Source organism: Carex rostrata, chromosome 21 (assembly GCF_964058835.1).
Source record: "Carex rostrata chromosome 21, lpCarRost1.2, whole genome shotgun sequence".
NCBI lineage: Eukaryota > Viridiplantae > Streptophyta > Magnoliopsida > Poales > Cyperaceae > Carex > Carex rostrata.
Window position 1 is genome coordinate 8,013,987 of NC_135938.1, and position 15,391 is coordinate 8,029,377.

A 15,391-nucleotide genomic window follows, 5' to 3' on the forward strand; every position below is an offset into this window, starting at 1 on the left:
ATCACTGTTTCAGGACGTTTAAAAAGATATGATATTCTACCAATTTTAAAAAATAGGTAAAAAGTTTTCAAAAATTATAAAATTTTATTTCCAACTATATTTTAGTATAGATATTATGTTGAACAGTTCGAATCGATAATTTAAATTTTAAAAATAAAAATATAAAATATGAAATATGATGAGATATAAAAAGACATGAGGTATTAGAACCTCCGCTTTGAGGTTTATACCGGACAATCCTAAAATACATCTTATTCTTGAACGCAAATTCTGGCTGAGATCGATGTGACAATATTTTGAGGTTTTGTAGGGGGGGTACATGCAAAATTTTCATTGCCTAATAGTTAATAGTCATTAAAATTTGATTTTTTTTTTTTTTTTAAGCCCATCTTTTGAAATTTCGTTATACGTGCCCACGACTTAAATTTAAATCTTAATAGGAAGTTTCCGAGAACCTTCTCGGGTTAACACATTGTAATAAAAAATTGGTACAGATTGGAAAGTATCACAGAGGAACTTTTTTTTTTTTTTTTTCGAGAGAGAGAGCGGCCGTAGGCGAAGTATCAGAGGAGTTTATCGTTTTAAAGAGGACAAAACTTGAGTGCGTATCCTCTGAGATATCTCAATTTTTACGTGACCGACGTGTCCAATGCCTATTCGGGGGTGATGTAGGGGCAGTATTATGTGTGCTTTGAGATTCGTGTAGTACGTATTTAAACGGTTAGGATTTTCCATAACGTCACGCAAAGTTTGAGATATCTCAGAGGATACGAATTCACAAAACTGTCTTCGAAGTATCTTCACTAGGTCCAATACAGTTTATGTAACTGTGTGGCGAGTCTCCAATATTTTCAATTACCCTATAGGATCCGTCCTACAAACTTTCTACATAATTCGACAACTCAGTTGATGTTGCGTAGTATCTCGATCTACGAATCTCTGGTGCGCTCTATTCATTTGCCTTTCCCTTTATGTTTACGTTTCCCATCTCTCTATTTCTCATTGCTCTTCTCATCCCTGGTTAGTCAACGACTCTCTGTTTCTCGCTATCTTCCTTTCTCAATTCCATCTCTGATCCTCAACAATTGTTACTTGTTTTTCATTCCAAAAGCAATAAGGCTCAGGAAAAGGCGCAATTCAAGGGAAAAAGAAGAAGGAACTTCAACGAAGAACGAATTTTAAGGTAATGCACGGGTGTTAAGTGACACCCTTATTATTTTGAACTATTTAATCAAATTTAATTAATTGAATTTTTTTTTTTTTTCTTAAGTTTGTATGTAGTTTAGCTCCGTGGTCAAATAATAAATGAGTGTTTGTAGCATAGTAATTACAATTTCACTTTACACCTTGTTTGGATGGAGAGTAGAGGAAGGGAAGGGAGGTGAAAAATAGAATGGAATGAAATAAAATAGAAAAGAAGATTAACATATTTAACCTCTACATGTTTGGATGATTAATGTGAGAAATTACTTTTTATCTTATCTTTTTTGTTAATTAAAATTTAGAAAGTTGATAAGAAATTTGGTGGCTCTAGATTTGTGACAAAAAAACTAGGACGAGAATTATATAGGTAAGATATAAGTTTTGATATTTATGTCATTTTCTCTTAAAATATTTGCAACAAAATTTATTTTCATCAATTACAATTCAAATTAGGAGAGAAATTGATTTTATTAATTATAATAATGTAAGATTAAACGTTTCCTCTCTTGTATCTTTCACCTTCAACATAATTTTGTCAATCAAACATGATTCGAGAAAAAAAATTCTTTTCTTTCCATTCCCTCCCTTCGTCTTACTCTCCATTCAACCAAGGTGTTGTGGTTTTGGAAACTTGGGTACCAGAGGTGCAAACGGATCGAATATGGATTCTATAGTGGTAAAAACATATCTTTCTTACCTTTTATTATTCGAATACGGATACTGATCGGATATTAAACGAATACAGATTGGATATTAGACAGATACGAATCAGATATCTATTTTTCAATACTATTATTTATTAGTAAAAATATATAAATATTATTGAATAAGAGGTAGTCTACGGTGAGTTGCGAAGTAAAACGCGTTTCTACTTCACGCTGTATTTTTATTTTGAAAGTCCAAATTACCGATCCGAACCGTTAGATATTTAATCTATATTGAAATGTGCTTGGAGACCAAATTTTACATTTTTTGGAATTTTTTTACTATTTATTAAGCATTTTTAAAAATTGCTGTTTTGCTGTAAACAGTAAAAATAGTAAAATTTTCTGGACCATCAGATCAGCGACTTTCAAAATTGCTTAATAAATAGTAAAAAAATTCCAAAAAATGTAAAATTTGGTCTCCAAGCACATTTCAATATGAAGAACAAGATGAACGGTTCGGATCGACGTTTTGAACTTTAAAATCACAAAATATGAGCGTAAAGTATAATAGTCGCTTTACTTCGCAACTCACCGTAGCCTAGCTCTATTGAATAATACCAATGTGTATAATATATATCTAATTATAAAGGTGAATAACATAATTTTTTTTCAAAAAATATATTAAATTATATTATATAGAGGAGGGATCCAATTACACCCTTTTTTGGTGACACCGAATTACACTCTTGATTTTCAAAGTCTAAACAGTTGATCAAAACCGTTCAACATGATGAATATGTTAAAATATGCTTGCCGATCAAATTTTACATTTTTCTGAATTTTTTCACTATTTATTAAGATGGGTACAAAAATTCAATTGTCTGAATATAGTGATTTTGTTAAATACTTAATAAATAGTAAAAAAAAATGTAAAATTTGATCTGCAAGTACATTATAATATATCCATTATGTTGAACGGTTTGGATTGACTATTTGAACTTTGAAAACTTTGAAAATCAAGAGTGTAATTCGGTGTCACTAAAAATGTGTAATTGGATCCCTCCTCTATTATATATCTACTATCTAGATACAAATAATTAAAATTTAAAACCATATTTGTATTCGAATCGGCATGTATATCTAGATATCGGATATGCGAATCTAATATTCGGCCGAGATTTTTAAATATACCATAATAGAAAAAATAATAAACCATATAACTACAATTTTCTAAAAATTTGAAATATACCCTGGCCACATCTAGACGATGCAGACTCCTTTTCTGGGAACCACATCTAGGGGATACGGACCATTAATGGGGTCCGCATCCCGTAGATGTGGCCATTTTTTTTCTTCCTCTTTTCTTCCCAAATGGAAATATCGAGGTTCCTTTTCTCTTCGTTTTTTAGGAAACAGGATGTTATCTGAATCAAATCGTGCGCTGCTTCCGCCACCAAATAATGAATTAAAAGATAATACAAGATAGCAGGAACTGGAGATGTAATAATGCATGAAAAAAGAGAAAGAGCAAGAAGTTGCAGAGTAGGCGACTCTGATTGGGGAAAAAAAAAGAAAAAAAAGGGCTGCATCTAGAGGATGCGAACTCCATTAATAGTCCGCATCTCCCTAGATGCGATCTTCAGAAAAGGGGTATGCATCCCTCTAGATGCGGTCCCCAGAAAAGGGGTCCGCATCTAGCTAATGCGGTCAGGGTATATTTTAAATTTTCATAAAATCATGGTTATTTGATTTAATTTTTTTTATTATGGTAATTTTAAAAATTTCAGAATATTCAAATATGTATTTGGATCTAGACATATAATATCATATCCGTCTGCATCCCTATTAGATTTAAATTCCAATGACTACATATTATGCATTTACACATATAACACATTTTCACGTTTGAGCCCCTAATCTAAATTTTCTTGTTATGCCCTTGACTTCAAGATGGCTCTTTCAACCATAGCAAGTTGGGCAAGTTCTGCTGTTTTCGCCAACGCCGATTGGGCAGGGTCTTCTGTTGTTGAAAACCTCATCGGCATAGCTTATTCCTACTTGCATGACCATATGTTGCCGGCTGATAACGAAGCTGAGTTAACGAGACTACAGGCAGCTATTCCCCACATCACGTCTATCATGGGCATTGCCGAAGCTCTTAAGATGAAGCATCCGAGTGTCGTTTTATGGTTCAACCAATTTAGGCAGGCTGTTGAAGTATCTGAAGACGTGCTTGATGACTTGGAGTACATAAGACTTGAGGCGAGTGGATTAGCTTCTAGTTCAAACACGAGAAAATTAAGTGCTCTCCATGATAATATTTTGCAGAGCTTGAAGGAGGCAATAACAATGTTGGATCGTGCTGCTGCTAAGTCCAAGGATATCCTCCAACTTGCTGAGACATTAGGTATATGTGATATTTCTTACTCGTGGCAAGAGGCTGATAAAGTTTTAAGTCGTGAAACTACTTCTTTCTTAGCTGAAAGAGAGGTGTTTGGCCGTAATGTTGAGAAGGATAAGATAATTAGTTGGTTGAAGCGACCAACTCAAGTCCGCCTCTCTTCTTTCGGTATTGTTGGGGTGGGTGGATTGGGGAAGACTACCCTTGCACAATTTTCATATAAAGAGATGAGTGGGTCGAATGATTTTGATAAAACACTTTGGATTTGTATTTCTGCTAACTTCAGTGTTGAAGATATAACGAGAAAGATGCTCAATGAACTAGGTGAACATAGTTGTTTTGATAAACCATTAAATGCACTTCAAGAAACATTGAAGGAAAAGATACATTTAAAGAAAATTTTTCTCGTTCTAGATGATATATGGGATGATGAGAAAAGAAATGACTGGGAGAAATTGATTGCTCCTTTGGAATTTGTACAAGAAGGGAGTAAAATCTTATTTACAACTAGAATGAAATCAGCGGCAGACTTGCTTGCTAATGTGATAAGTAAAGAACATGAATCTCTAGCATTACAAAGCTTAGAAGAGCAAGATTTGCGATTGCTCTTTTATAGCTATGCTTTTCATGGTTTTAACCCTGACAATCATAGAGATTTGCAAATATTTGGAGATCAAATACTAAAAATGCTTCGAGGTAGTCCATTAGCAGCAAAGGTGATTGGGAGCTTAATGAATTCACACATAGACCACCACCATTGGAGAAGCATTTTGAATCACGGTTCTATATTTAACTTAGAGATGGCAAATAATGTCATGGAGGTTTTGAAGTTGAGCTACTACCATTTACCTGCAGATTTGCAGGTATGTTTCAAATTTTGTAGCATATTTCCTCGAGATCATAAGTTTGATAAAGATGAGTTGATCAAAATGTGGATGGCTGTGGGTATCATACGGCAACAACAATGTGAAGGTAAAGACCCAGAGGATATTGGGCAAGATTACTTCAATCATCTTTTGAGGAAGTCATTCTTTGAATATGTTGACTCATGGCAAGGTGGAAGGTACATTATGCATGATCTGACACATGAACTGGCCCAAAACGTTTCCTATGGAGAATGTTGTAGAATAGAGCCTAACGATAAATCTATTACCATCCCTACCAATGTACGACATGTTTCTGTACATGAAAGTGAAATTGAAAAGGTTTCCCATCTTGAAAATTTACGCAGCTTGATTATAACCACTTCAGAGGAAACTGGCAATGTTTCAAATTTATTTGTTCTTCCAAATAATTTAATTAAGAAAAGTTTACGTTTATTGAAAATATGTGGCAAATATTGTGAATTGCCAGAAGAGATAAGTTGTTTGGTACACCTTCGTTATCTATCCATTCAATCTCATGATGTCACACACTCATACAACTATTTGGTCCATGCCTCAGTTTACAAACTTTGCCATTTACAAGTAATAGAATTTCCAACAACTCGTTATAATTCACCTTATTCAGGAATTGAACAAACCAAAATGAAGAATCTACTTAAGTTACGTTACATGAGGCTTCCCAATGAGATAATGCAAACCATTCATGGAGTTCAAAGGCTGACGTCTCTGCGAGAGTTAACCTTTTTTGTTGGACAAGAGAGTGGTCATCGTATAAATGAACTTGGCACACTAAAGAACCTTCGACACTTGTTTATTGAAAATATTGAGAATGTAGGGGATATTGCTGAAGCTAGGAGTGCCAACCTATTAGGAATGTATAATCTTATATCGATATCCCTGAGATGGAACTCAAAGAGCAATCCTAATAACTCTGAGCAAATCATTGATTACCTCCAACCCCATCCAAATCTCTTTAAATTGAAAGTTGAGAATTATAAAGGTCAAAGATCTCCTAGTTGGATGGAGCAATCACCTTTTCTTAACTTGTCATCCCTCAAATTAGTTTCATGTCCTATGTGGAAAAATCAATTGTTTTCTTGGCAAATGCCACATCTACAAATTCTTGATATATGGGATTGTCTAAACCTGGACAAGTTACCTAATTTGCCCATTTCTCTAATTGAATTTCGACTTCATAATGTGGGTCTCACTTCTCTTCCAGATTTGTATCAAAGTTATGATTATAACACTTCTCAACCATTTTCACTAAAATCTTCACTAAGAATAGTGAAGATTAGCAAATGCCCCAACTTAATATCTTTGGATGGATTTCTGCAGCAAGGCAACCTAGATCTACAAGCTGTTATTGAATTAACCATCAGCGACTGTGAGGAACTGGTACTAGTACCAGTAGGCACATTTGGAAAATTATTTTCACTGAAACACTTGAGCATAGAAGATTGCGAAAACCTTACCATGTGTCCCAATCTACCACTTTCTCTTACTAAATTTTGCATAAATAACGTCGGAATGAGTGCTCTTCCGGAATATTATCAAAATTTTGACTCAAGGGTTAGCCCGTCAACACCATCCCTAAAATCATCACTTAGAGAAGTTGAGATAAAATGCTGCTCAAATTTAGCATCATTGAACGGTTTTTTTCAGCAAGACAACATAGATTTTCATGCTGCTATCATAATATACATCTACAGTTGCATGAATCTTGTACATCTACCTGTGAGTGCATTTGGGAGATTTGTGTCACTAACAGAATTAACTATAAGTAATTGCCCAATGCTGGTGGCATTTGATAACGAGATCAACCTTCTTCCTACAAAACTAAAATATCTAAAAATAGAAAACTGCGGTAGACTTGATGTGTCACTGCTGGAATCAGCATCAAGTCTCACTTCTCTTACTTGTCTTCAGATTGAAAATAGTGAAAACATTACTCGTATTCCCTCCACAGAAAATGCATTCATATCTCTTATTGATTTGAGTATCATTGGATGTGACAAGCTTGTTAAACATTCATTTAGGGAAAAAGCACATGGTGCCAACCAAGGCAGTAGCTTGGGCTCTTTAAAGATCAATATGCTTTGCGTTGATAACCTTTGTCTCCTTCTTATTGAACCACTGAGAAGCCTCAGATTTGTTAGTCACCTGGAAGTGGCTAATTGCTCAGGGATGGAGGACTTGCCGGAGAAATGGATGCTGCAAAACCAAAATACCCTCAAGGATTTGTTTATCTGGGATGCAAGCTCTATAAAGTCATTGCCTGCTACAATGGCGAGGCTCACTGCCCTTGAAAACCTATCTATCGACAATGCTAATTTGCTAGAGGAGCTTCCAGAGTTACCTGCTTCTATAAGGTCGTTGTTTATCAGTAATGCAAGATCTCTGAAGTCATTGTCTCCTACAATGACGAGACTCACTGCCCTTGAAAAGTTATCTATCTACGATGCTAATCTTCTGAAGGAACTCCCGGAGTTACCAGATTCTCTGAAAGTAAAGAAAATTGTAGACAACCGCGGGCGGTGGCTCTAAAACATAAGGATACTCTACTTTCCTATGAATCTGCAACTCATGTTGAAGAAACAAAACCAAATGTGTTCAGTGGGATAATGCTTCATTATTTGACAACTCTGTATTCATAAGGTACTTTCTTTTCAATTTCTGAAATCAATAAAAGGCTCTTGCAATGGATTAGAATTTGTTATTTATCAAATAATACCTCAGTTTCATCTCTCTTCATCTTAAACTTCGACTTATTTTAGTGTGTTTTTTCCTTGTCTTTTTACTTTTGATTTGTGCCAATAGAAAGAGTCCCCCCACAGAATAGTGCTGACTTAGATGTGATAATTGAGAAGAATAGAGGATTACAATACACACAAGCTTCCATGCAATTAATTTTGTTGAAAAGAAGAAACATTTTTATGCCATGTATGTACTACAAGTAATTACTACAGTGGTCTTCCATGCAGGTATATGCTTCTCCTTGTATCCAATTAATCTGTTCTACTTCTTTTATTTAAATTTGAGAGAAATTAATAGATTTAAAAAAAAAAATTAACTTCACCTATGTCTAAACATGCCAGTCCCAAGCCCAAATAAGAGGATGAGGGTTAAAAATATTTGAAAAGCAACAGTTATGATTTCAAAGGACATATACAAAATTCACAAAGCATCCAAAACTGCATTTCTAACAAGTTCCACTTTATCAGGGACTAGTTTTCCTAAATTCTTTGTTGAAGTGTCTGATGTTGTTAGCCATAGTTATTTTAGTTGTTCTTTTTGTTTTTTATTTTATAATGGTGGAGGTGGATGGTACCTTATTTGGTTTTCGTTCCGCTAGTGTATCTTTGACCTCTGATACCAGTTGAGGCAGCTTTTCGGGTTCTGTGAGTGATTTGTTGTCTGTACTTGAATAAGAAAGCATGTTTTCCTACTTCAGTCCTGAACTAAACTGCATCTGTAACCATACTGGGCTGGATGTCAACTCTCTCAACTGACGATTTTTTCACTGAAAATGGGGACCATACTAAACTGGAATTTCAAATATGTTTTGCTAATAATTATGGATGCAGGCATATAGATCGATTTTGCCTTTTCTTTTTTTCCGATAAAATCTGAACTGATTGCATTGACCTTTTTTCTAGGTGGTTGCCTTTTAATCCTGCCTTTTGACGTTGTAAAATTCCGACTGTCATTCCCAAGGTAAAGTGTGCTTCTAGGATTGACTCTTTTTCTGATTTTTTTTGCATTTCATTGCCTTATTTTCCCTTCTTTTGCATTGCTTTAGTTTTGTTGGAATAAGTGTTGATCCAGATAATCATTTGAAATTTAATGCTGTCCAATAAATACTCTCCAACTTAATGCATGGGAATAAGTGTTGATCCAGATAATCGTTTGAAATCAAATGCCGTCCAATAAACACACTCCAATTTAGTGTCGATCCAAATAATCGTTTGAAATCAAATGCTGTCCAATAAATACGCAACACTGCAATGCTAGATGGTGATAGGCCTTGTCTCTCTACGGAAAGGAATGAATGCTGCAGTTCACAGTGGCCCTAATTAAAAAAAAAATCATACACGCTGAATTACCTTTAGGTTATTATAAACTGTACAGTTGTCAAATATTTTATTTATTTTTGTTTTGGCTTTTTCAACCATTCGAACTCAGCCTTCTATAATTCATTTAAACCTCAATAAAAATCAACTTGTGTGGAACTAACCGGAAGGCAAGAGGTACAGTCATCACATAACAGCTTCATGTAATAAACACCGGACATGATTGTTCATATAATAACAACTGGACATGATTGTTATTTTTGCAAATTTCTTCAATCCCGACCTCATGTTATGTAATTTTGTATTGAAATCAGGGTTCACTGGTACAACCTTCTCTATTAATAGTTTATTTTTGTGGGAGTGATTCGTGTAAACTGCATCCCTATGGCCAGAGTCCACATGTGCCTCTGTCAGAGTACAACTGTACAAGGACAACATGCAACAAATCAGGGTAATTTATTTATTTTAAATTTATGTTTTCTTTTGTTGCAAATTTGTTTCTTAGTTTTAAGAGAGAGATCGATGTGCTGTTTTTGATTAGGTGTATGTTACCAGTCATTGGTTGCAGTATCTTGGTTATTGTACCATCCAGGGGCTGGTATAGGTATAATTAGTTGGAAACTAGGAATGCAACTGTGCTGGTTATTATTTCAATCATGTTTCGTGGTTTTTAGAATTTTAATTTTTAGCCCAAATCAAGACTTGACCGAATTTTCAAATTAGGAATTGTCTAATGTAAAATTAGAATAAATTCCAGCTTAATTGCACATCGAAACTTACAAACCTTATTTGGTATTAAACAAATGCTTGTTGAGTTATTTTATTTTTTTGATACATAATTAGCAACACCACAATATAAACACTATTTTTCCTCTTACCTCAATTTGCATGCTTTATGTGGATTGTACTAGTACAGCTAGTTCCTGCACATGCAGAGTTTATCTGATACAACAGGCATATTCCTTAGCTGCCCACCAATCAGTGAGAAAATGCTTGTCAAATCTGCAAGGTGATTTATAAAACTAACCTTTCACGCTTTCACCCTTTCAGTCTATTTCTTAATTTATTAATTACATATATGTTCAAAGCTATTTAATTGATTTTGTTCCCCTGAATTAGGACATATGAAGCATTAGATTATGCTCTAACACTTGACTAGAAGTGTGCAATGAACTGAACAATGTACGGACCCAAGCTTCATAGTTGTCGACTTGTTTAGTGCAAAACAGAAGAGCCGAGACTAGGCTGATACATGCTTTAATTATGTAAGCTTCCATACATTTGCAATACTGTATAAAAAAATAGACGGCTTGTTTGCATGTTGATAATTTTAAGTTTTACTGATGCAGAGATGGAATTCAATTCTCAACAGTGGCAAGTGAGATAGTGACGGCAGAGAGATTGAAGGAAATAAGTGCAGCGAAATGGGAACCTTCTATAGAGTATTTGGGTGATCATGACCCAACCGTTTTAAGATGTCACATATGTATCGCATCCAATCTTTCACGCAATAGTTATGGCTGCATTTGTTTGGATTATTTCGAGTGAATTGAAAGAAATAAAAAGGAAGTTTAAGAGATGAAAGACATTGCAGCAAACTCAATATTTTTCTCTGTGCCAAGAAACTGTGTCGGATAAGTTTTTCTACATGCAATTTGTACTATTTTGTGATAGATATTATTTATTTTGTGGAAAGAGGGTATATACTATGGGGAGGAATAAAAGTTTTTTTTAGTGTTTTTAGACTTATCAATTGATTACATGTTTTTTTGGGATCAGAAAATTAGCTTGCAATGACCCCAAACTCCAAAAGGGCTCCGAAAATAAAAAAAGAAAAGATTTATATGTATTAAAATTGCAAAATAGAAGGATCAATTATATCTGTGATACGTTGCTATTAAAATCTCTGATTGATATCCGTGAATGGTTGTATATATTAAAATCTGATTGATATCCGTGATTCAATCGTTCCTTTTTTTTTTTTTTTCATTTCACCGTTGGTCAAAGTTTCTTTATTTTGAAACTTCCAATATATTCTTCAACAATCAACACTATTGCTCACTAAATTATACGGAAGCATATATGCCAAGAAACAATCAACACTATTGTTCAACAATCAACGGTGGCATCCAACGTGATTCCAGATACCTAGAAAATTGATAGCGAGCACGGTAGCGATAGCGAGTGCGACAACGGCGCGACCTCTGTATTGGACTGCTCTGCCTCATTGCCTAGGTTTTATCGTTCTATTACTTTGTTTTATCTTTTAATTTAAAACAATGTTTCCTAGAAAATATGTATTAGGTAGCGAAAAAAGAAATAGAAAAAGCAAAGAGAAGAAAAACTAAAACCTCAAAAATGTTCTATTCAAAAACTTTGGAGAAAAATTATACCACAAAATGAGTCTTTAGAAAACCAAGTTGAAAGTGAGGTGCATGAAGAAACATGAAATGTATCTAAAAATCAAAATGAGATAAAGGAAGATGAGGTAAATCAAGAAACAACAAATGTGTATGAAAATGAAAATGAGGTAAATGAAGAAATAATAAATGTGCTTAAAAATGAGACTAGTGAAAATAGTGAAGAAATTAATTATGTATTTGAGTGCTTAGATTCTTCGTTATCTATAAATATATATGATCCTAGAGTGTGAGATAGTTTAGATTCAAAACTGAGAGATTTGCTTGTTGAGAATGGTCCTATTAGAGATTCTAATATTAATTTTCTTAAGGATAATTACAATAGGGGATTCTCTACGTATAATTTTGATCAAAAATTAAGAAATGAAGAACTTATTGATAGGAAATGGTTGGTTTACTCAAAAGATTTAAATAAAGTGTTTTGTTTTTGTTGTAAAGTTGTAAGACCTATTTGCTCCAAAAGTCAAATAGCAACTATAGGTGTTGATGATTGGAAACATTTAAGTGAAAAAATTAAACTACATAAAGATAGTAGTGAACATTTTACCAATCTTAGAGGTTGGACTGAACTAAGAGTTAGATTAGGAACAAATCAAACTATCGATAAAGAATTACAATAAAAAATCAAGAAAGATACAGAACATTGGAAACAAGTTATGACTAGAATAATTTCTGTTGTTAAGCGTCTTGCAATGAATAATTTGGCATTTTGTGAGACAAATGAAAAGATTAATGAGGACTCTAATGGAAATTTTTTAGGCTTTTTGGAATCTATTGCTTAGTTTGATCAAACAATGAAACATCATTTTCGACTCATTCAAAATAAAGAGATTCATTATCATTATCTTAGTCATAAAATACAAAATGAATTAATTGCCATGTTGGCATCAAGTGTCAGAAATGCAATAATAAATAAAATTAAAGAAGCTAAATACTTTTCTGTGATTCTTGATTGCACTCTTGATGCTAGTCACACAGAACAAATGACTTTGGTAATTAGATGTGTTAATGTTGCAAGCAGCCCAATAAAAATAGAAGAGTACTTTTTAGAGTTTTTAAATGTAGAAAACACATCTGGGTTAGGTCTTTTTGGTGAATTACAAGCTGCCCTTAATTCTCTTGATTTAGATATTAATGATGTAAGGGGACAAGGGTATGATAATGGTTCTAATATGAGAGGAAAACATCAAGGTGTCCAAAAAAGATTTCTCGACCTAAATCTTAGAAGTTTTTATATGCCATGTGGTTGTCATTCTCTTAATTTAGTACTTTCTGATATGGCAAATTATTGTTTGAAAGCAAAATATTTTTTTGGAGTATGTCATGCTTTGTATAATGTTTTTGCTAATTCAAGAAAATGATGGAACATTTTACTTCAATATGTGGATGATTTAACTTTGAAGTCTTTGTGTGTAACAAGATGGGAAAGTTGTATAGAAAGTGTAAAAGCAATAAAAAATTAAGCTCCCAATATAAAAAAAAGGCTTTAATAAAATTAGTTGAAGTTTCTGATGATCCAAAGATAAGTTGGGAATGCTGATAAATTAGTATCAAGTGAATTGTCAAGTTTTGAATTTATTTTGAGTTTGGTTATTTGGCATGGAATATTGTTCAAAATAAACTTGGTGAGCAAAAACTTACAATCTAAAGACATGCATCTTGATGTAGCTATTGTAAGTTTGAAAGGGTTAGTTTCTTTTTTTTTGAAAAATATAGAGACAATGGGTTTACTTCTACTATGATTGATGCTAAAGAGATTGCTAATAAAATGGGAATTGAACCAGTAATTCAGGTAAAACGTAGGGTTATAAGAAAGAAACATTTTGATAAAAATTCTGATACAGATAGAGAGCAACAATCTGCTCTAGAAAATTTTAGAACATATTATTTTCTTGTTTTAGTTGATATGGTAATTTCTCAATTGAAAATTAGATTTGAACAAATTGAACTTTTTGAATCTATATTTGGTTTCTTGTTTGATGCATCACAATTAAATTCATTAGATGATGAAGGAATGAAAAAATATTGTTTGAAACTTGAAAATGCTTTGACACATGGTGAGAACTGTGATATTGATGCACACTGTTTATTTTTATAATTACAAATATTGCAGGTAATGTTACCAGATGAAGCGTGTCAAAATGGAAATGCATGGAACTCCATTAAAGTTATGGAGTTTGTAAAAAAAATGGACATGTTTCCAAATGTTTTGATTGCTTATAGAGTTTTACTAATTGTACCTATTACTGTGGCATCTGCAGAAGGGAGTTTTTCAAAATTAAAGTTGATAAAATCTTATTTACGAACAACTATGACTCAAGATAGGTTGAATGGATTAACAATATTAAGTATTGAAAAGAATATGTTGAAAACTATTGATGTTGAACATATAATTGATGATTTTGCTTCTAAAAATGCGAGGGGTCATTTCATATAAGATGTGGTTTATACGTGCTTTTTATGCAGGTACAAAATACAAGGAAGGTTTTAGAATTGGTTTATCAATAAACAAGGAGCAAGAAGCAAAAAACAAGTAGCAAGAAGTATGATGTGGGTATGTTAATCATTGACTCGTTGTATGTATTTTATTTTGAAGGGTGGCTTTATGTCACTCATATTTTGTATGATCTATTGACATATCAATAAAAAAATTTATTTATATTAAGACTACAAATTTTTCTCTCGCCCCGGGTCTCGAAATCTTCAGGACCGGCCCTGCCGAAAATGCCCTTCAAGATGGAATTATTTTGGCTCACCAACCCGCAAGCTACAGTAATTATCCAAGATACTTGGAATGCTAGCTGTTTCGGTCACTCAGTATCAAGGAATGCAGAGGTTCATTAAATATTGTGAGTTAGTTCACAAGAGACTCAGGAATTGGCACGGTAGCAACCACTACAACAAATCCCACTTTCTGCGACCGGTTTTCCGGTCGCAGAAAGTATAGGCGCCGGTCGCAGAAAATCAAACCGGTCGCAGAAAGTGAAAAACGGTCGCTAATACCCCGGTCGCTGAATGCATTGTCGCAGATACCCTCCTGATGACGTCACCGGTCGCTGAATGACGTCATCCGGTCGCTGATAATTTTTTCTGCGACCAAATTTTTTGGTCGCAGTTGTTTTTTACTGACGTCATGAAAAGGTATCTGAGACCGATGAAACCGGTCTCTGATACCTAAATACCGGTCGCTGATACTTATATCAACATTTTTTTTTATATTTTGTTATTTACATTTCTCCATGACATTTCAACATACAACAAATGACATATAATTCCACATTCACATCGATCAAACAATAATATCAAATAATAGCTCAATTCGAATATAATATCAAATAATTATAACATACATAATAGCTTGATTTGAATTTAATATCAAATATCGTACAACAATTCAATATTGACATACAACATGATATCATATAACATAAATAAAAAATCATGACATACATATACACACATTGAGTCCTGCGCATGCTTCACGAAAAGGGGCGTAACTTTTGATCCGTCCGTCGGATCGGGCTGAAATTTTGACAGGAACTCCACAGCCCAAAACCGCATGCAAAACTGCTTGTTTTGCCATTTGCGGGCTCAGATTCGCGATCCGAGTCTTCCTTCATGGACTTTTGGACCTTTCTTTATAATTTGTGAGTTTTTAGGGTCTTTTATGTTTTTTTTATGTATTTTCTGATTTTAGGGTTTGTATTTAAACATACGTCATGTCTTTTGGCATGTTGTTCTATGTGCTGGTAAAGTTTCATAA

General features: G+C 33.7%; 2 protein-coding genes and 1 long non-coding RNA gene across 3 annotated transcripts; all 3 read left to right on the plus strand.

Annotated features, from left to right (window-relative positions):
* The first annotated feature begins 3,800 nt into the window (after positions 1 to 3,800).
* On the plus strand, positions 3,801 to 7,682 carry LOC144573107 (putative disease resistance protein RGA1). Its single transcript, XM_078322795.1, has one exon. The coding sequence runs from the start codon at positions 3,801 to 3,803 to the stop codon at positions 7,680 to 7,682; it is 3,882 nt and encodes a 1,293-aa protein (XP_078178921.1).
* Positions 7,683 to 9,182: 1,500 nt separating this feature from the next.
* On the plus strand, positions 9,183 to 10,486 carry LOC144572948 (uncharacterized). The gene is made up of 3 exons (XR_013517841.1): positions 9,183 to 9,659; positions 10,125 to 10,217; positions 10,328 to 10,486. It is a non-coding gene; the product is annotated as an uncharacterized LOC144572948 (long non-coding RNA).
* Positions 10,487 to 11,901: 1,415 nt separating this feature from the next.
* Positions 11,902 to 12,989, plus strand: LOC144573620 (uncharacterized). The gene is given in 1 exon segment (XM_078323398.1): positions 11,902 to 12,989. A coding segment is annotated over 1 exon segment (705 nt). The 5' UTR covers positions 11,902 to 12,284.
* Positions 12,990 to 15,391: the final 2,402 nt, after the last annotated feature.

Bases quoted from the DNA above. Each gene is read 5' to 3' on its own strand.
- LOC144573107 (XM_078322795.1), top strand. From the start codon at position 3,801: ATGGCTCTTTCAACCATAGCAAGTTGGGCAAGTTCTGCTGTTTTCGCC.